The sequence below is a fragment of the Papaver somniferum genome, chromosome 7, assembly GCF_003573695.1.
Source record: "Papaver somniferum cultivar HN1 chromosome 7, ASM357369v1, whole genome shotgun sequence".
Taxonomy (NCBI): Eukaryota; Viridiplantae; Streptophyta; class Magnoliopsida; order Ranunculales; family Papaveraceae; genus Papaver; species Papaver somniferum.
Window position 1 is genome coordinate 8,970,801 of NC_039364.1, and position 21,737 is coordinate 8,992,537.

The 21,737-nt window shown below is 35.7% G+C and overlaps 1 protein-coding gene and 1 long non-coding RNA gene across 3 annotated transcripts; one reads left to right on the forward strand and one right to left on the reverse strand.

The window, feature by feature from the left end:
- Positions 1-4,674: 4,674 nt before the first annotated feature.
- On the reverse strand, positions 4,675-9,301 carry LOC113295262 (protein BREVIS RADIX-like). 2 transcript variants are annotated; one of them, XM_026543612.1, is made up of 6 exons: positions 9,100-9,301; positions 7,725-7,893; positions 5,925-6,325; positions 5,704-5,833; positions 5,209-5,630; positions 4,675-5,085 (listed from the first exon to the last, which is right to left on the reverse strand). In XM_026543612.1, the coding sequence occupies exons 2-6, from the start codon at positions 7,824-7,826 to the stop codon at positions 5,007-5,009; spliced, it is 1,134 nt and encodes a 377-aa protein (XP_026399397.1). In that variant the 5' UTR covers positions 7,827-7,893; positions 9,100-9,301; the 3' UTR covers positions 4,675-5,006. The 2 variants fall into 2 exon arrangements, with proteins under 2 accessions (XP_026399397.1, XP_026399399.1); XM_026543614.1 differs by lacking the exon at positions 9,100-9,301 and adding an exon at positions 8,541-8,659.
- Positions 9,302-14,322: 5,021 nt separating this feature from the next.
- LOC113292817 lies at positions 14,323-16,362 on the forward strand. Its single transcript, XR_003331885.1, has 4 exons — positions 14,323-14,525; positions 14,695-14,758; positions 15,075-15,161; positions 16,105-16,362. It is a non-coding gene; the product is annotated as an uncharacterized LOC113292817 (long non-coding RNA).
- The last annotated feature ends 5,375 nt before the right edge of the window (positions 16,363-21,737 follow it).

Here is a 21,737-nt window from a genome sequence, read left to right on the forward strand (position 1 = left end):
GATTGCACCTACAAGACAAACAAGTATAACATGTTGATGCTGAACATGCATGGTAAGCCATACTTCGGATAAAAATTCATTCACCGTTACATGGTGCTTTATGGAAAAAGAAAAAATAGAGGACTATGTTTGGGCGTTGAAACAAGTGAGGTTGATTTACCGTGGAGAAGAGACGCCACAGGTTATATTTACAGATAAAGATTCTGCAGTTATAAGTGTCGTTCGTCAAGTCTTTCCACTTGCTCAACAATTCCTTTGTACGTGGCACATCCATACCAATCTTTTTTCTAATTGCAAGAATCAAATCCAAAAGATTCATACTAAGAAGGTTAATCAACGTTCTAATGAGGAAGATGAGAGTTTAAATAAACTTTCCAAAAAAGAGCGAGCGGAAGAGAAAAGGAAAGAAAAGGAAAAATACGATGAAAAGGGGATCTATGTGAATTTTTTTGAAAAGATTGAGACTATTTGGTGATAAGCACGCAAGTGCTACATTTTATACCCATATTTATATTAAGTAGGACTCGATATTTTGATTAATGATATTATTTTAAGTATTTTTGTAAAAAGTACAAATGAATTGGATCATCCGGACCATGAACACCTAAAATAGGAACTATAACGGTGGTTGCCGTTAAAAGCTCCGATCTGCTGCCCACGGCACCAGATATAGTGGGAATTAATATTCCACCACCTGCTTGGCTACATTTCACGAGGGAAGAGCACAAATGAAAACAAAGAATTTGCTTTGTTTACTCAAGCACCTGAACTCCACTAGGGCGTACTGATAAGTGGGACATGCATTTCATTCATATACATTTGCGGTCCATTTGAACATCAAGAAACATCTCAAACAGGAGGGACGTGGCAATCATCTAATAACATTTCTTGGAGGCATCGAACATCATCTTTTTATATATTCAGTTTTGAGCAAAAATGGGACGACTCAAAGCAGATGCCGTCCATGTTCTTTACGCACATCTGTTGGTGCGAGATCGAGAATGAAAACTAAAACAAGGTGATTCTTGGCATCGTCCTTTCTGTCTGCAGTCGGAGCTGGTTTGATTTTCGAAGGGCAGTGATTCAAGTGGCCTATTTGTGGTGGACTTGGTGCGTAAGAGAATTAACATCTTGGACTGGATCCGGAGTTGGAAGCAAAAGAAGGTTTTAAAACCTAAGTAAAGAACAGAAAGAGGGGAAGCCGGCTGCAGAGCTGAGAAGAGGAGAACAGATAGAGCTACGGCTATAGAGGAGAAACGGGAATATGGTTTGCATTTTTATTTTTCCCATTTCGTTTGGATTGGTGATTGATTTTTCTTTTATATGTTTATGTTTTTTGAGAAAGCCATGTCTAGATAGAATTTTGTAACAAGGGTTCTTTGATTGAAACCATTTTTAGCAATAGACCTTGATTAAATTGATAATATTTGGTTTTAGACAATTATGAATTAATTCAACCAATTCTATACTTATGCTTTATTGATTTGATGTTGAATAATCGTTGTTGCTTCATCGGCTTTGTACGAAACAATAGCCTAAGTGCATAAATATCTAGTTTGCAATTTTATTTGTTATAATATTTGATAATCCATGTTTAGGTTAAATTATTTGATGGGTTATGCTTAAACAATGCAAAATAATAATAGCAAATCTATAAATACATAGTTTCAATAATTTGTTTGCCATTATAATTTGATAGGTCATGCTTGAGAGACTTTGATGGCTTATACTTAGGAGACGCAAGTCATGGTAGAGAAAATATACCGATAATAGGTGTTGCAATAGAACAAAGATGTAGATGCATATTTTGGATTATGAATTCTTTTCAGTACCAAATAGAAATAATGGTGGATACTTTAGACCCTGGTTACTGACTACCTTTCTCACTGCATTTAAGTTCTTTTTATTTATTTTATTATTTCATCCGCATTTCTAAAAATCCAAAAATAATGTTTCTCGTTATCTTATTAAAGATATTGATTAGAGTATTTCCACCACTCCCTGTGGGTTCGACCTATACTTGCCTCTGTCTACTAGTTAGACACCGTGCGACTGTGGTTATTTACATATAGGGTTTCCCTTATCCTATCATTTGGCTCATTCGAAATGGCTTTAAAAGATTAATTTTCTAATCATACTCGAAATCATTAATTTAGGCCTTTAAGTCTTTTCAAGTCCCATGGTTTGCAATCTCTAAATGGAAAAGAAATATGCAGCAGTACTACTGAATGGGCTTTTACTCATAGCTATAGGGAATTCAATTTTTCAGCTAATACTCTGACAAAAAAAAAAAAGGGTCAGTTTAGAAAAAAGAGAACAACTGGTATACAACACTAAACGTCTTAGTGAGCTTAGAAAATGAGCATCAAGGCTATTTTATAGATTTAGCTAGCATTTGATAAAGTAGTTTCGTTTGTATTTTTGGTTATTGATCTTTTATGGTCCCTTTTCGTATTCTGTGCATTTCTTTATGTTATCAATAAAATTCTTATTATCGAGCATAAAAAGAAAAAAAAACCCTCTGTGTAATCATTTCCTAGTTGGTTAAACAAGTTACATGTTTCAAAAAATAAATAAAAATAAAAATAAAAAACTAGGCTGATGGCTATGGGCTAACTCAACTCATACAAGCTTATTATAGGGGTGGCAGTATGATAGTAATGTCCCTCTAATTGGTTAGGGGACGTCCTAAAGGAGACTTAAATTGACTAGATTACCCTTTTCACCTTAAACAACCAAAATCAAATTAGATTTTTTTAAACCTAATGAATCAGAAAAAATCAAATCAATTTTTTTGTTTCATCTTCTTCTTCTTCTTCTCTTCTCCTCCATCAACCGTAACCTCCATCAAAACTGAAAATTTCATTGTCTTCGATTAATCGGCGATTTGACAAACGTTTGGAAAAACCCAGTTAGGGTTTAGTTTATTGTCTTGGATTTAAGTTAGTTTTGTATCAAAAATTATGGTTTTGTATTAAAATTGAAATTGAAATTTCTGGTTGCATGTGAGTTACGGTTGGTACTAACTCAAATACGAACCGTAACTGTAGATTGGGTTGATGTTACAGTTGGTTTTAACTCAAATACCAACTGTAAGTTCTTCGTTTTGAGAAATATGTTCAGTTACGGTTTGTAACTCAAACAACCATGCCAATAGTAAATAATCCTGTGTCTTAAGAATTTATCAAATAATGATTTACGGTTAAAAAGCTAAGTTGACGCACCAATCGTAGGGTAGTTACGGTTGGTCTCGATTCATTAGTTACCAACCGTAATTTATTTACGGGTGTTGCCGAAATTTAATTACCAACCGTAACTGGTTTTACGATTGGATCTTCCCCAAATTTAACCAGTTACGGTTGGTATTCGATAACTTACGAACCGTAACTAAGAGTTACGGTTGGTCACGAGCAAAATTGCAACCGTAAGTTCTTCTGAAAATTTAAAAGTTTTGATTTTGTTACGTAGTTTAGATAATTTTGAGTGGGAAAAGATAATGAGAACTAATTTAGAAGTATACTGGGTCACTGGAATCACTCGTTTTGGTTGAGTGAATCAAAATCTAGGGTTTCACAAATATCACAAAAGTTTTTCTTTTCTTCTCTGTACTCTTTTTCTTTTTAACTCTAAAAATCTGATTTTGTTTTGATTTTGAGTTAATATAAGTGAAATTAATCATTAACACTAAATTTAATTATCATCGCCAAATTAGGTTATCAATAATGAGGATTGATTTGTCATTTCCAGTTATTTTGATAAGGGACACCTTGAATGATCATGTAACGACTCTTTTTATCCTATTAGAATGCCGGCCGCCCCTCTAATAAGCTTGAACTCATAAGGGCACCTGTCAGGTACATGACAGAGATGCCCTGAAAGATCCTCCTTACACAGTCGCACACTATTTATTTCTCTTTTTTGTCTGTCTGTTGTTTTTACTATTGAAGGCATTGTGCATGAAGCAGAGTGTTTATGTAATGCCAAATACATCAAAATAGTGTCAGACTTTCCCCAAAGCTCGTGTGAGGGGACAAACAATGGAAAATGATAAGGAAAAGGGGCATGGGAGAGAAGACTCGATAAGGACATTTCACCAAATTACCTTAAGACTGTATATACTTAATGAGACATAACATTTCCAGAGTCCAGACTCCAGAGTCACACTAGGAGTCTCGTTTTGTACCAATTTGGTTACAGGGCGTTGGACATGTTTACCATTATTGTTCTGTCAATACGTGACCAAAGCCATCATTCTGTTCCAACTTTTGACATGCATCATAGAGTTCTATACAACAGTGTCTGCTTTTGAGAGTGATTTCTATTATTGAACGAGAATGTCACAGAAGGAACTGAGTCCATTGGTCGTCTTTCTCTTTCAGCTTCTATCGCTATTAATAGATCTTGCCCTCAATCAGTAGGCATGAGATGAGAATCTGCTTTGCTCTCTCTGTTGATCTTGCAAGCGTGGTGGTCCTGCTACGTACTATTACTCAGTCAGCAAACGTGTGACTGCTAAAAAAAGTTGTTAGGTTTCGTTTTGCTTTGCAGTTTCTTAATAATCAGATCGTTGTTATGAATTATGTTCAGCTTTAAAGTATTCTTGTTCATTCATTTCGAACAAGATGTTTTGCTTTGCAGTTTCTTAATAATCAGATTATATTGTTATGAACTATGTTCAGCTCTAAAGTATTATTGTTCATTCATTTCGAACAAGATGTTCGTTTAGCTTGCAACTTGGAGTTAACATTGACAACAACAAACCATATTGTGAAAACCCAAAATCAAGAAATGAAACAATAAAAATTTACAAAATGGTGTGATTTCGAAAAAAAAAAAAAGAATTAATACATTGCGAAACTCTTCATTTCAAGTAATGAAGTGTTCATTGATAATATTAAAAAAGAATTAGAAAAATGATGAACCTGTGCTGTAAATTTTTTCCTCTCAATGAGATATAATCTCCTCCTTTAGCTTTTCATTTGTAAAAAAAAAAAATATTGAAAACTTTAAAGGTATTGTGCTTGTATTCTTTCCCTGTTTTCCTCCCACCACAACTTCGCATGCACTTCTCCAAACTTTTCTCGGCTGCAAAAGAGACGCGAAGTATATGTAGTAAGCAAAATAAGAATGGCATTGTGATTCACCAGGACTTGGCAGTGCTCTTATGAATTGTATCAAAGAATCGAGGTTATTGTTGGCTGTAATTACCTGAATCTTACACGCCGTAGCTCCCTCGTACCATCAGGAAGTTGTCTGATTGTAATGTATACCCCAGGCTCATCTTGTTCCACCCACTCTGACTCCATATCACTGGCATTGCTAATAGAAATAGAAGGAGCTTCATCTCTAGATGAAGTTGTTGTTCGAGATGCATCAATAGATGATGCTTCTCCCTTGAATCCTACTCCACCGTGATAACTTGAACCTGCACCACCATAATGTTGGCTTCCTCTACCACCTTGATCCAGTGGGTCGCCAGATGGAAAGAACCCTTTAGTGCCTCCACCACCACCACCACCACCACCAAGTCCAGAGAATTTGTAAGAATTCTTTGGCGTCCATTCTTTGCCCATTGGTTGTGTCATTGGACTTTCTCCTGCTGATCCCATCCTTGAGTACGATGAATCTCTCTGTAAAATTTCAATATGTTAAGACCAAGTGATTGCACTAAAAAACTATCTGTAGTACAAGAAATTAAATTACCTCATCCTCAGACCTTGGAGGAGTATGAAGAGCTTGCCTACTAAACCTTTGAACATTATAGAGTTCAACGATCCGGTCATAATTCTCTCCCCACCATCGTTGTGCTTGCCATTTATTGAACATCTCTCGGCTACAAATTAGTATTAAAATATCATAATAGTTAGCTTAATTTGGAGTAACAAGCAAACTTACTAGAGATGGTAATAGTAGTCTTAATATACCTGAAACGAATTCGCTTTAGATCATTTCCTCCCATAGGTAAAGAAAGAAAGGTAATGTGCACACCCGGTTCAACTTGAGCCATCCACTCTTTAGGTTCTTCATCGTCTACAAGAACCAAGTTACCCGATTGGTCTAACCGAGTCCTACCATCACCCGACATTCCCTTGAACCTCGTATCAGAAGCATGATCTCTATTTACAGGTGGGAAATCCCAAGCAGGTGTTGAACTTGAACTTCCTCCTCCTCTCAAGTAAGGATAGTTAACTCCTTCCGAAACCGTGTCATAATCCGCCGTGAACTGCCTTTGGTTCCCCTTTTTATAATTACCTGAAGTCCTAGTGCTAGACGAAGGCTTGCATTGTTTATAAGCTCCCGATACTTTCAACGCCATATCTTTGATCTGTAAAGTAGTCAAAAAAAGAGACAGGATGAGTGACTATTGCTATGATTTGAAACTAGAATCCGTTAATGGTGGTGGACTTGACTAATGATGGGATTAGGATTAGGCCGGGGTTTCTTTCCCTTAAGTCTGAAGTTAGGCTGTAAAAGATGTTTACATATTGTCTACTAAAAAAGAACAAGAATTCGTGCATGGGTCCTTCAGGTAGTCCTCTTGAAAACTTTCTTCTCTTAAATATATGCTTCGTGTCTTTGTTTCTAGAACTCCCATCTCATTCGAAATTAAACACACTAAACATAAAGTAATCAGGAAGTTCTATGCTAATTAGTGCTAATCATGTATTGTAGCTTTAGCTTTTTCTTTTTGTTTGATGTGATTGTGCGCCTCCTCGGCACATTATAAAAATTGTAATTAGTGCTAATCATATTTGGCGGTCCCTAAATTTAATGAGGGAATTGACCTACAATACATACTAATCACACAGACAGGATAAATAAATGAAAGAATTGCAACTTGGTAGACAATATCGCACTCTCAACGTTTTTCTTGTAGGTGGTGGACCATAATTCTCGTACATTGTTGAACATAAGGAAACCAAATTTTTGCTTTGTGGGGGTGTTGCATACTTGCATTTGATGTCGATGAATGATGATGATAATCACTACTCCATTACAACATTAATGGTGTGCCCTAGTTCAATTCTTGTTTCAAGAAAATGCCAATTTTTTTCTTTTTTACTTTTTTACTAAGGGTACCTGGTTTTGACATGGACTAGAGAAAGGATATCAAATTTGTAACATTCAAGAGTCTTTTCTGAATTCTGGTACACCCCCAAGCAAATTGGCACCCCCTATTAGCAATCTCGGTAAAATGTCTAATAAATAATCGTATGATCAAAGTTGTAGTACCCAAAAAGCAGTGTGGTCACTAGTCTCTCTGTTTCTTAAAGAAGAGACTTATACGAAACTAGGTACTACTATTTCGAAGTAAACAGACCCATGTCTTGGATAAATGAAGAGTCTTTAGACAATTTAACCAAATTTAGAAATCATCAATTTGAATGGTTAAAGATGTTTTCTTTCTCTTTTCTTGGGGTGCCCTTAGCTGTGAGGGTACTAGTACCTTATATGCATCAATATATGCTTCAATAAAGTTGAACAATGAGGATTATTGGTCCCCCTTGACTCAAAAAATCCTAGAAACTAGAGACAACTCTGCTGAGCTCTGTGGTGTTTATTGTTATGAATGAATATGAATGAATGAACAACCAACTTATTATTATCATGAGATGAGAAGAAGTTGAATTAAATTAGAGAGAGTCAGAGAAGTAGATTGATTGAATTGAATAGATTTAAAGAAAAGAGATATATGGGGGTAGGGCTCAAGTTCAGATTCGAACCTGCGACGTCAGGCTTTTGACGGCTTCTTTAGTACTTGGAGTGCCACGCGTGCCTTCATCGTCTTCAACTAGTTGCTTTGAACAAGCTATACATGTTAACATTTTGTTTCCTTTACTTTTCTTCTTCTCTTCTTCTTTGGTATAAGAAAACTAAATTAATATTCCCTGCCTGCAAAAAACAAAATGAATACTTAAACAATGACAAACTTCATTCTTCAAAAAAAAAAAAAAAATCTCTTTTTTTTTTCTTTTTTTTTCTGAGATGTCATAATTAAACAATCAACATCAACATTTCTTGCACCATTCTTTAATTAATCCAATATATAGCAGATTCAAGCAGAAGAATTAACAAACATCAAACCACATTCTTAGATCTCAATCAAATTCCAATTCAACCCAAAATTGAATAAAAATTCTTAGATCAGTAAAATCCCTAAAAAGAATTTAGAGAAAAACCCGAAATGAAATTACAACATGGGTGTGTTAATAAAGCCCTCTAAGATCAATGAATGAGGAAGAAAAAGAAAACCCAAATGCATGCACAGTGTCAAGCTCGTACAGGATAAGGAGACAAGAAGCAGGGAAAAAAAATAGTATTTTTTGGTTTTGTTTTGAAGAAGAAGGAGAATCAGAATCATTGTCCCCTTATCTCCCTCAAACTACTACTGAATGATGATCAAATCGTAATTATATTCTAGTCTATCAGACCAATGCTGATCGTGATTCCTCCTTACAAAAATCTGTAAACTGAAATCACTTGAGAGAGAAAAAATAAGAAAAGAAAATCGGATTCCTACTGATACTAATTGAACTGACCTGTAATAATGGAATTGATCAGACGAGAAGAACACTACTCTATGTTAGTTGGGACTCATCAATGTTGCTGCTGCTGTTATTGTGAATGATGCAGATGTTGCTACTGATCTTCAAAGGATTGCAAATAAAAGAGAATAAGAACAACTGAGAAATTTTTGATAAAAATACTTTGTTCTGATTTTATTACCAAAATAAGAAAATATTCACGAAATGACTTGATTGAAAAAACCCAGAGTGAGAGACAGAAGCAATCGAGAGAGAGAGAGAGAGAGAGAGAGAGAGAGAGAGAGAGAGAGAGAGAGAGACAGAAGTAATGATACTAATGAAGACGAAAACAAATAAAGTGAAAGAAAAAAGAATCAAGCTGGATTTTTTTTTGTTCCTCAGCTTCACTTTAATCAATTTGGGTTTCAGAATCATCTAGCTTAACACGCAAAGTACCATTATTGTAAGACAAATTAAATCTTCCGAGAATCTTCAAGAAAATTTCAGGAAAAACGAAAAATAAATCAGTACAATTTCTAGTTGTGTAACTAAAAACAGAGTAGATACCACCTACATTTTTCATTAATGTCGGTATATGTTTGCCTGCTTCATAATCATAATCGTTTCTTGAAATCCATTACTTCACATGATCATAATAATAAAGCTTGTTCTTCAGAAAGATTTAAAATCTTCAAGATAATATCTTCAGAGGATTCTAATGATGAATTTAGGCGGGGATTTTGTTTTGTTTCTGACTAGAGAGAAATTCCGAAACGGGGGAATAGCTCCGGATTTTACAAAACTGAAAACGGAATTAAAAACAAAAAACATGTCTTATTTATAAACTCAATAAAACGGTTTTTTGAAACAAATAACGGAACCGAATTACATCTGAATGAACTTAAATTTTTTATATCTAACTCAAGTTGAATCACAGAGTTCTTTTGATTCTAGACAGATATGTGCTAAGCAAATAAGATCAAAATCGAACTTGACCCAGATATTTCTAAGTTTTCCAATTCCAGTCAGATATGTGATAAGCGAATAAGATCCGAATCGAATTTGACCCAGATAGTTCTAAGCCAAATATATAAGTTGAGTCGGATATCAAAAAAAAATTGAAAATACAAGCGATCCAGCATCTGACTTGGCCCGAATCAGATGCAGAACTAGATTCACCTCGCAAATCAAATCCAGAAAAAAAAAGATGCCGTATAACTAGTACCGGTATGGTGCACACAGTCAAACAAAAGTGACGACACATATTACCATAGCGCAAAAGATGGTAGATTATGGGGCATAGTCAAAAAGAGACAAGAGACCGGAAGTACTAACTATTTAAATATGAATGGTAAATATGCATCACAAAAATGATGTTATAAAAGTTGACCTACACATCTTCATCCTAACGGCTATGACTCTCTTTTTTTAGTCGGTCAATAAGTCGGTCCCCGTGTGTTTCTAGCGTTTTTAAAAGGTTAGATACAGTTGTACCGTCAAGATTATGGTGTCTATTTATATAACTATGTCGTGGTATGTACTGTATCGTATCAGTGTAGCTCATTTTAACTGTGTCCTGTTTTAACATTGTTGCCACATTTTGGGTAATGCATTTACATTGTATGTTGGTCCTTCTTACCATTGATGGTTGTACTGCTTCATATTTTCATTATTAATTTATTTTACCCTTTTACAACGATGGTAAAAACTGTATAACGACACAAAACTACCAAAATCTGAAATTTGCATGGTGTGGTGACCTCAAAATTTACCTCGTGATCCAAATTTGCTTTCGACGATAATATATACCATTTTTCTGCTCAATGTGGAGTTGCCAAAATGACAAACCCAACGAACAATAGGCAATCTCTATCGAGCGGTGGAGTCTTGATCGCTCGGTGGAGATTCCGTCACTCCATAAAGTTTTTGCCTGAAGAAGATCTTGCCACTAAACAAGTTTTGATTTTATTTATTTTTATCAGCAAGAGTTTCATATCTCCATATAGATCAAACGGTGTCAATAGCACAATATAAACAACGGTAATTATCTGACACAGTAAAAAAAAAACTAAAGAAGGAATATATTCAAGATTTTGAATATCGTCAAAGTTTCTTAAAGCGCCTGATTTTCTTACAAGGAGTTGTCTTTCCAGGTTTTCACTGATCAGAGGTGGTCAGGGATTAGATTAGTACGGAATGGGAACAATAATAACTTGTAACCGCTGATAACCAGTCAACATTCCGTACAATTTCTCTCTATTAGTAATATAGCTTTAACTTTTGGATTATTTGTTTTCTTTCATAATAATGGTATAGATAATGTTGCTCTTCTGGTTTCGTGTCATTAGCTTTATTCCAGGCTTATGTCTTATTAAAGCCGAAAATGTTCCATTCACCCAACCAAAATCCACTCCTAAACTATCCGCAGACAATATTTCGCAAAGATACTGGTTCATGGTCGTTCAGTTAAGATACACACTGTGATTCTCAAAGGAAGCCACATTAATGAGAGGCATGTAGCAAAGTCTGAATTAAAGCAACGCTTGGAAATGGCAGCAGGCAAGTTCATGGATTCCGCTATTAAACTGCTTTTCCGTATTTTTGCTTTATAACTTAATTTAATAAAGAGGGTTATGTTAGATCTTCTTAGCAAAGAAAGGCATAGTCAAAGTCCATACTCTAATTCTTTCTTTTTAGGCCTAGCAATAGGATCACTGCTTAAAGAAGCAACTAGGATTTTCAAATTTTCTTCTTTACTTGTATATGTGCTGCTTTCTTTCTTCTCAATTTAATTCCCACAATTTCACTTTTATGTCACTTCTTGCCTCTTCTCATCAGGCAATAGAATATTATGTATGACTACGATGTAGGAGTCACTTTGGACTTTAAGCTAATCTACTTTGATCAACAACCTTTGGCGCATATTGATCAAACTACCTTTGGCACACCGATCAAACAACCTTTGGGGTCCAAGGATGCTCTTTTTTAGTAACTTCTATCCGATCCAACGCAGGGTAATCCTGAGACCTAATCCAAGTGTAGAGGATTCCTGGGATCTAGTCCAAGTGTAGACGATGCCCTTCCATCACTGGATTAGTGATGGATTAGTAGAGATGGGCCGTTTAAGGTGGATACCATAAATGGATGGATTTCATTGGCCTGCATTTGGTGAAACTGAAGCTCGATTTCGTTGGCCCACATTTGATATACCGGTTTATAGTAGACCACTGGGAGGAGCGCAAATGAGGTGGGCGTAAATCGAAGCCTCGATTTATAGGAGACCAGTGGTGGGAGCCCAAATGCGGACCGATGAGGTGGGCGTAAACCGAAGCCTTAGAACAGGAAACGGTGAACCTTTGAGGGACGGTTTGTCCATTTATAAGTGTCACGAACCACTAGATTTTTGGTCCATATTTGGGTTACCTAATTTGGTCTATCATAAGTGTTTTTGGATATTTGATGCTGTCCATACTGCAAATAAAAATTAGTTTAGACACTTGTTATGAGAGAATGCAACCATACAAGCAAAAAAGAAGTATCTAGTCTCAATAGAAAGGGGAGTTTTATTTTATCTTTTACTAACTTGTAAGACTTGTTGGATCATCTACCATGTTACGTTCATTAGAATTCAGATGTTTTAATTGCTTTCCACTGAGCCAAGATTGGCTGCCAAACTTGACTAGTAGTGTAACAAACACTAATACCAGTAATTATTTTCACCTGATAGGCAATACACAAACTTACGACCTGCTGCTGCAACATAGAACTTCTTTACAGGACTTGTTTCTTTCTACCCAAACTGTTTAACCTCAGAAAAAAAGAATTACACCCATTGCCAGTGAATCTTTCGGTGATCAAACATGCATACTAGTGGACAGTTGTTTCAAGAAGAAAAAAAAGAAAACCATAGAGCAGATTCTGTGACATAAATATATGAAAAGTTTGAATACCAAAACAGATTGAAAGTAGAATTTCAGCTTTAAATTCTAGAATTCAAGATATCCAAATCAAAAACTAGACTTTTACCAGAAGTAACGGAAACCAAGTGAGAACACTCAAATTACACGATGTGACCAGTAGTAAGTTGGACTTGCAGAATTTTAGTTCTTTGTCATCAACTAATGGGTAAATCTGGATGAATAACATTTGCTACCTGTCTATGTTGAGTCTTAAATTTTTTACGCTGCTCATCTTTGCAAAACCGACTGTATACCAGAGAAAAAGAAATCCATGCTATCGTACAAGCACGCAGAAAGCACTAGCAAATGAACTGAATACGAAACCCTTTGGTTGGATTTTAGCCCATCACTTATGTAGTAACCGTCTCTTTGTTTTTATTTTCTTAATTTGTGTATCTTTATTTGTCTGAAGAACATGCTTAGGCAAGGCTAATCTAGAACAACATGCTTTGGCTAGGGATGACCTACAGACACATCAACAACCATCTGGGGGTAATTGCCGCTAAGTAGAGCAGCTGTGTTTTGCAATTTTGGCGTTTCTTTGACACCTTTATAGCAGAGATCTGTGTGTTCAAAGATTTGCAGCACTTAGATATTCTAATTTTGCAGTTTTCTGATTGTCTGAACATGTAAAGACTTTGTACAGATGAGTGTTTTCACAACTATTTCTATGGTACTGGATGTTATATATCATTTGGCGGAAAATGATCTTTTCATCCCTTGCTATGAGAGTTTGCTTCTAATGCTTTCTATCTAATGAGACAATGTGTTTAAAGTTAAAGCATATTTGTATATGGCAAGCGCTGAGGCCTGTGACGCTTCGATGAATTCCGAGTATGAAGCCTGAGAGAAAATCAACAACAAATTGAAGGTTTACTCAGCAGGTTGTACGAATTGATAAGAGTCAAATTTTCATTTGTTTCTCTCTGCTTCATTTACCATCTGCTGGCATGTTTGTCTGCTGTCAGATAGTATATAAAATTACAATACAATCCGTATATACTTAGAAGAGATTCGTTCATCCTCTTAAAATAAAACACGAAATACAAACAACAGAAAATAAATCAAAATTTACCGTTTGGACAAGCTTAAAATTCTTTTGAGAAATTTAGAATGAGATAGATCTAGATTAGGTTAAATAGAATCGGTAGAAGAAGAAGTAACTTGAGTTTTCGGATCTAAAATTGTTGTTGATGATGATGAAGTTCGGAGGAGGAGAAATGGATCCAGTAAATACTGTTGAAGTGAGTTTCTTGGATGGTGAAGTTAATAATAATGTTTTTCCTTCTTCTTGGTTACAGTAGAAGAATTTCTGTCAGATTATCGTCTTCCTCCATTAGGACTGAAATCGGATTTGAAGTTTTTATCAAAATTGGTGATGCCTTTAGGTTTCGGTTTGTCTTTGATGAATTCATTGCTGAACTTTCTTCGTCATCTTCTTCTTAACTTTCTGTCTCTCTAGAAAACACTCTTTATCGGTTCGAAAATTTAGAATTGATCTTTCTCTAGATTTGCGAGCGAAACTCAAAAATTTTAAATGAAATGCTTGGAAATGATCGATGATCTCTATTTGTAATCCGTGCACGGCTGCACAGGAACCGTCCCGTCCCATGAAATCGTATTGGTACCGTCCCGGAACCGTGATCGGGACACATACAAGTACTAGAAACTGGTACTGTGCCTGGAATAGGTACAAGTAACGGTTCTACGCTATTCCCGTCCTGTAGTACCGAGGATCTGTAACCATTGATTTTAGGATTAAATCCTAGCCGTTGATAGCAGGGGTTATTACCCTTTTCTTAGTTTCTCCGTCATATTCTCCTCGTTTCCTTCTCCTTCTTCCCTTTCTCATATTTTCAGTTTCCTCTCAGAGAAGAGAAGAGAAGAGAAGATGGCAATGCCATCGTCGACTTTCAGTTTTGATTTCCCAGTAAGCCATCATCATCATCTGTATAATGCCAATGCCATCGTCGACTTTCAATTTTGATTTCCTTTAGCAGTAAGCCATCATCATCATCTGTATAAGGATGTCGATTTACTGGTAAGTATTTTATAAATCGATTTAGGGTTTGTTCATCATCTGTATAAGATTTTTTATTCTAATATGATTTCTTTTCTCAATTTTAGGGTTTCAAATCGATTTTAGGATATCAATTTCATGATCGATTATAAGTTTTCTTGTTCTAATATGATCCTTTTTTCGATTTTAGGGTTGGAGTTTGGAAGAACTAATCATCAGTTTGTTCATCAGTTGATACAAAGTACAAACATCAGGTATTCGATTTCATTTTCTGATTCTGAATTTAGCTAGGGTTTTGTTTTAATTTGGATTTGATTTTCAGTTTCTCTTCAATATAGGGTTAGGGTTTGTATCCTTTTCAATGGCAGATTAGGAGCTATGACCACTTTGTGGTTCTTAATGTCCATTGTCTTTCTGTTCCCTGAATTTGATTGCTCATGGTTGTCTTTCTGATGCATAATTTGTTTACTATTGTAAATCAATTTGATCTTTGATTTAAATGTATTTGTTGGTTATTGTTGGGTTGAACTGAAAGGGGGAGAAATTGAGTTTTGTTTTGGTTTTGATCAGGTGTTGAGGAAGAAGAAACTGTATCCTTGGTGGTGGTTCATTTTGCAGTTGGCTTTAGACTTTGGCTTACTCATACACTAAATGCAGGTTTGTTATTGCACATTTTTCTTTTCTTGCATCCATATTTTCTCATAGTATTTGTTTTCTCATAGTTTGATAATAACAATTAGGCTAACTTTAGCCCTCTTTTTTACTTATCAAGAAATTTATGGAGTGTTTGAATGAGTTAAGTCAGCAGAATTAAGATATTTCTCTACGTAGGTAGAATAAATAGAACAAGTCCGCGCAGATCTTTTCCCTTTCTGATGCCACTAGCTGAGTCATGCTCACCACTCATCTTTTTCTGGTTTTGTACACACTGTAGGATGAGTGTGTACTTGGCATTTTAATGTGTGCATCTGACATTTTAGTACTTGCCATTTTAATGTGTGCAATATGCATTTATCTCAATCTCATTCACTAATTTAGTTTTCCGAATTATATAATGAGCTCAGAAAAGTTACATTTTCACACGAATGCGTCAGGTGGTTGATTCCTTGTTGCTGAGTGATCATTAGGTGTAATGGTCAAGTTGGTTGGTATTTTGTGCATCTGTTTGTATTACTGTTCATTTTTGTATGCTCAGGTAATAACAAACTTATATGGAAAAATAAGTAAAAGATCCACATGTCAGGTAATGGAACAAGGCATGATGTGGTTTAGTAGGAAAGCTAATACCATGGCGGTGATGCTGATTCATTTTTGAAATCACAGTCTCAAGGATAAGTAGTGTTTTATTTAATGCATTTTTGTTAATGAATGAATACAAACAAATTTACATATCCTGGACCTGTTTTAAGTCTTACTCTCCATGGCTTATGTTTTTTACTGACAATCAAAGACCCACATTCCCACCTGATAATGCTTAGAATGTCAATGTTTTTTTTTATTATTGTCCTTTAACAGAGATTGTTGATTATCTGTGTGTGCGTGTTGTTATATTTCGACTCATGTCTTTATGCATAAACTGAAATAGAAATTGTTGTTGCAGACATCTTGGATGTGGTTCAACTGTCAGAGGTTTTGGATGCTTGATGCTCGGAGATGGAGTTCGTTTTTTGTCGCAGAAAACTTATGAAAGTGGTCAATTGCCAAAGCGAAACTGTCGAAATGCTGTTTTTTGCTTTGCTTTCTGTTTTTTCTACTTGAACTCTTAAACAATTGATGTTGTTGTATGTATGAATTTATTCAGGCCTTAAGACTCTTAAGTCTTAACAGTTGAAGTTTTTAAACTTAGAACTTTCAAGATTTTTTTTTCTTTTTTTTTTACATATGCAGATATGCTACGGGTAAAGAACCGGTCCCGTCCTGTCCCGTACCGAGTTAAACAGGTACATGTATCGTCCCGTACTACACAGGTACTAGGTACAGGTATAAAGTACAGGTGTCGGCCATTGGGGGTACAGGTACTGATCTAGTCAAAAACCCATACCGTCCGGTACCTTGTGCAGGCCTAAATCCATCCATATATACATATGGATACTGTTTAATGGGTATCCTGTCATTAAGAAAGGCCCAACTAAGATTTTCCTTCTTTTTTGGGTCGGGCCACGTGAGGGCCCGAAGGGAGGATCCCCTTTGAATCTTTGATGGAATTTGAACTATCTATTATATAACATATCTAAAAAGCGGTGTCTTGAAATTAAATGAATCTTATCATCTGTGAAGATTTTAAAGCGATCTACACAATGAGTGTAGACAACAATACCAAATTTAGAGTTTTTCGTTGGACGATTTTCACTCATTTTCAGGAAAAATGATACTTTCACTTTTTCAATTTGGCTTATTTTCAGGAAAAAATGAAACTGTGAAAGTATTTGTTGTCCAGAAATGGAAGTAGTATATGCCTAAATATATCATTCAAGAAAACAAAAAACAAAAAAGCAAATGCCGCTGGTTGCGAAAATCAGGAAAAGTGATACTTTCACCTAAAAAAATTACACCGCTAATGAATAACGCGTTATGCAATCAACGTATTTCGTTTTTCTTCGGTCGGCCCTCCCCACCTTGCGGATTGAATTATTTCTCTACACCAAGCTGTGTATGTTTGTGGTAAAAGGATTAATGGTAACACAATAATCGCTTACAAAATTATTCATTGAATGAGAAAGAAGAGAGGTGAAATCATAAACGGACATGTTCAAGGTTTTTGATAGATCTGAGCTGATTTCTTAATAAAAGTACATCAATATTTTGGTTCCAGGGACTATAATGTAACCGACGTAGTTAATTTCGGCCTTCTCGACTGATATTGTCACGAAATTCCAGATATCATAGGTTGACCGAGACGATACACAAAATCTCGTCGAAACGAGATATTGTCGGAAAAATCGTTTATCTCCACCGATCCGAGATAGGACTATTGAATGCAATTCTTTTAAGAAACTTAATGATTCTTTTTTTCTAGCTATCGTTTTATACACATTCAACTTTGTTTTTTCGCTATTTTTCTGTCTTTTAGAATTCCTTGTCTTTCTTTCTTCATTTGATTGTTTTCATATCAAGGTTATGATTCGGGTGGAACTAGTACCTCTTTTGTTAGAGGTGACTATGGTGGCCAGATTCTTTATACTACTTCTTGAGCTAGTGATGTCGCTTTGTTTATTAATTATTAAACCCTCCGTTGGTATTTGGTGAAGGAGAACTTGACATGAATGATATATTTTATGCTGATAGGTATAAGATCTCTATGGTGTTTAAGGTGTTTCTTGATTTTTCTATGTAGTCGACAGTCTAGGTGAATTGGAAGAAAAAAAAAGTTGACTCTATAATTCGGGGTACCAAAAGATCAGAACACAATGAACTGTTGTCATTGTTAGTTTGGTACTCAATAGAAAGGATGTCCATAAAAGTAGGCGAATCATGAAATTGCCACGTAGTGTGCCAAAATGTTGTTTGGACCATCATTCATCTATCATCCAAGCTTGTCTACCGACCAGTAGACGCAGCCCTCCATCCTTCCTAGTGCTCTATGAAGTCAATCATTGGTCAATGGTCAAAGTCAATCGCCAGTCAACAGTCAAAATCGACATCAAACGGTCAAGACTTTGTACACCATCCATGTCACCCGGCAAAGTCCACAGGACAAATTGCCACTCATGATGCCGTCCAGTCTTCAATTCAATATTTCCATCCATGTTGCCAACCATGCTGCAATCCCATTATGTCGGTTAACCAGTTAACCCAGTGTGCCAGCAAGACCTGCCAGTCAAAGATCGATAGCCGTAGTCAACATGCATCCAACATCAGAAAGTCAACCCATTGGTCAAAGTCAGGCTCACAAGTCAAATTCGCTGATCCATGACATCTCGGCCCGTGTCCACTGATTCAGTGCCAGAATCATCCAGGAAGGTTTGAGAAGTTCTAGATTGATTGTTGATCAAGTTGTTGCAGAATTTTTTTGGAACATTTCGGATGTCTTACTGGACATGTTACTTGCATATATAGGAAGTGTATTTCTAAATTAAGGTTTAACTCATATATTGAACTATATAAATAGAAGAAAACCTCAATCCTAAATGGGTACGCCCCAGAGAGATGAGAATACACCAACAAACCCTAAAAGGGATGAAAAATCATTGTGATCGATTGATCACTAAAATGTATCTCCTTACGGGGATTCGTGCATGGATGTAGGCAAAACTCGTCGAACCACGTTAAATTCGTGTATATCTTGTTTAGGCCTACTTCATGTTATTAACCCTTTTTGCATCATCACCATCAAATCAATCGTGTTTTGTGCCTGAAAGTAATTTTGGGTACAAACATTGGCGCCGACTAAGGGGTGACTAGAAAGAGAAGTGTGTTTCCCCGAACGAGAAAAGTTAGCAAAAACATGGAATTCAGTTCGTGAAAGAGATCTCGGATGCTATCGCAGAAATCACGCAGTCGGATGTATGCCGAATCTATATCGCTATAAAGATTATCAAAACAGATTACACGACATTCACAAAAAAGATGGAGCGAAAACATCACCAAAACTGTCGCCAGATGTTCAATCTGCGACATGATCATGTCCAAAACCCTAAAAACTTGGTCCTCTCTCTATCTAGAAAGGAAACAATAACCATCACTATTATATCCAAGGTATTGATACTCATTACGGTAAAGGAATAGAGAGAAACCGAGACCTCCACAGGGTATTGTCACTACTACTAGTTGATCGATGATAGATTAAGAATTAGTTATACCATGTATTTTCCATAAATTCTGCTTGCATATTATTGTGTGATTATCATAAAATTCAATGATCTTGTGATTAATGGTTTATAAAATTAAATCTTATATGGATATATTTCAAACAACGTAATTAATCGCAAGAACGGATGAAAAGTGCATCATTGTTAACTTGTTTCAGAGTGTCATCCACATATTCCACAAATTAACATACAATAGGGAGCCTCTGGCATGTATGGTCTCATGTGTCTAAATCTGAGCGTGCCACCCATATATTTCACAAATCCGTCAAGATTGCTACCTTGAATAGAGAGTGGACTGTTCTACTAGACTATACTATCAATCGAAAAGGTTATGCGAGACTCGAGGAGGAAATGAGATGTTATATTGTTATGCTTTATTCCAATGTTCTATATATGTTCACTGTATTTATATGGTCACATGTTAACTAGCTGGATTAACATATTGTTTGCAGCAAAAGAAGCTTAACATAGAAGAATAGATTCATAGAGTCGAAATTTGGAAAGTGGGTCACAAATAAAAAGGAAGAAAAGGAACCTAATCCTGGTGTTGTGGAGGCTTTGGTGAGACCTCAACTCATATTTCTCTTCTTTCTTTGGTTTATATGTGTTTGAATGATGCAGAAATGTGAATAATTGGGTTACATGTACAATAATGCAGGAAAAGATTGAAAGAGCAATAGAAGAGCATAGTGCTGATGTTGGATCATCTGTGACAAACGATCTTCTCGCCAAAGCTCTTGGTGAAGACAAACCAGGGAGACTAAGAGGAATTGGGTATGAAGCGACTAAGACAAAGATGGTTTTCAAGAGCCATTATAAGAAGATCATAAAATAGTATCGGGATAATATGACGGACTGAATATGAGACTTACACTGTTAGAGGTGATATTTTTATTATCGATTCAGTTTTATTTTAGTTAAAGAATTTAAACTTGCCTCTCATACTGCCGGTTTGGTGTTGGTATAAGAAAGGAACTCGAGATGTGTCTTCTTCCATGATGGCTCACAATTGTACAAGGCCAGTCCAAATGTAAGTGTGTTTATATGTTTCAACAAAAATACTTGCCATTCGAAAAAATTTCTTTGGATAATTCCAATTTTCATATGTTGTTGTTGTATTTTTCCTGTAGTCTGAAAATGCTAGCAACAACCATGCTATTGCTAGCACTAGCAGGACTTTTTCCCACCGTGAAAATGAAAATCCAATTAGCATACCAAGGTGGAGGAAGTGTTAGGGAATGATAAAGCTTGCAGATTATTCAATTGGTATAATGAGAACGAGGTTGTTGCATACGCGATTATTACCGAAACGGATCCAAAGATGGAAAACCATGGAATGCCAATATGTTTTCGAGCATACAAAGTAACTGTGAGTCTGTGACGGCTTCTGATGCTGATGATTCTCTTCTCTACAAGCAAACCGATGAGTTGAAGCGTGTATTAGACTTGTAGGAACTTATACCACATGGGCCAAGGATTCGATATTGCATGCCATCTGACGTGTTAATCTGTTTGGGGGAGTGTTTCAGGAAGCAGTATGGTTCTTTTTTTATTATCAGTTTGCAACAATGTTGTTCTTTTTTTTATGGAAACAATGTGTTTACGTTGTTCTCAATGGGTTTGTGTGTTTGAATGCTGTTACATTTTAATGGAATGGAAACCAATTAATATATTTTTGAGTGAATTGAAAACCAATTTATATATTTTCTTTTTATAAAATGTAAATGAATCACAACTTCTAAAATAGGTTGTAATTGGATATACCTATACTGGAAAAAAGGTTATTGCTACACAGAGCATAGGTTGTCAAATAATTGATTACAACCAAACTAGGAGTTATACTACACAAACAAAGATTGTGATACATTTTTCTGCTTCATAGTGTATATGTTGTGAAACAATTGATTACAACCAAATTAGGAGTTGTGAAAATAAAGTTATACAACACAAACAATGGATGTGATACATATTTCTACTACACAATAAAGGAGTTATACTACACAAAACATAGTTTTGATACCTATTTCTGCTACACATAGCTTTGGTTGTGAAAGAAATAATGACAACTCAAGTAATATTTTTGAAACAGTGGCCAAACTACACTAACAAAGATTGTGATACGAATTTCTGCTACACATACCTTTGGTCGTGAAACAAGAGTTGAGTATGTTCTACAACTAAAGTAAGAGTTAGGAAAACAATGTATGCACATCTGTTAGTGGGCTTGTGTTATAAATTTCTAAAACATATAACTTAGTTGTGAAACTAATGATGACAACTACTTGAAGAGTTGTGTGATACATTTACCAGCAATTTGCATTGAGTTTCACAACTGAGCCAAGCATGGTATAAAATGGAATGACAACTGTGTTTACGACTATATATTATCGGAGAGTTGCAAAGGATTGAATACCTTCTATAATAC

Coding starts and splice junctions, on each gene's coding strand:
- LOC113295262 (XM_026543612.1), bottom strand. CDS start 7,826: ATGTTAACATGTATAGCTTGTTCAAAGCAACTAGTTGAAGACGATGAA. Junction 5,834..5,924: donor CTAAAGCGAATTCGTTTCAG/GTATATTAAGAC, acceptor ACTAATTTGTAG/CCGAGAGATGTTCAATAAAT. Junction 5,086..5,208: donor CTACGGCGTGTAAGATTCAG/GTAATTACAGCC, acceptor TCTCTTTTGCAG/CCGAGAAAAGTTTGGAGAAG.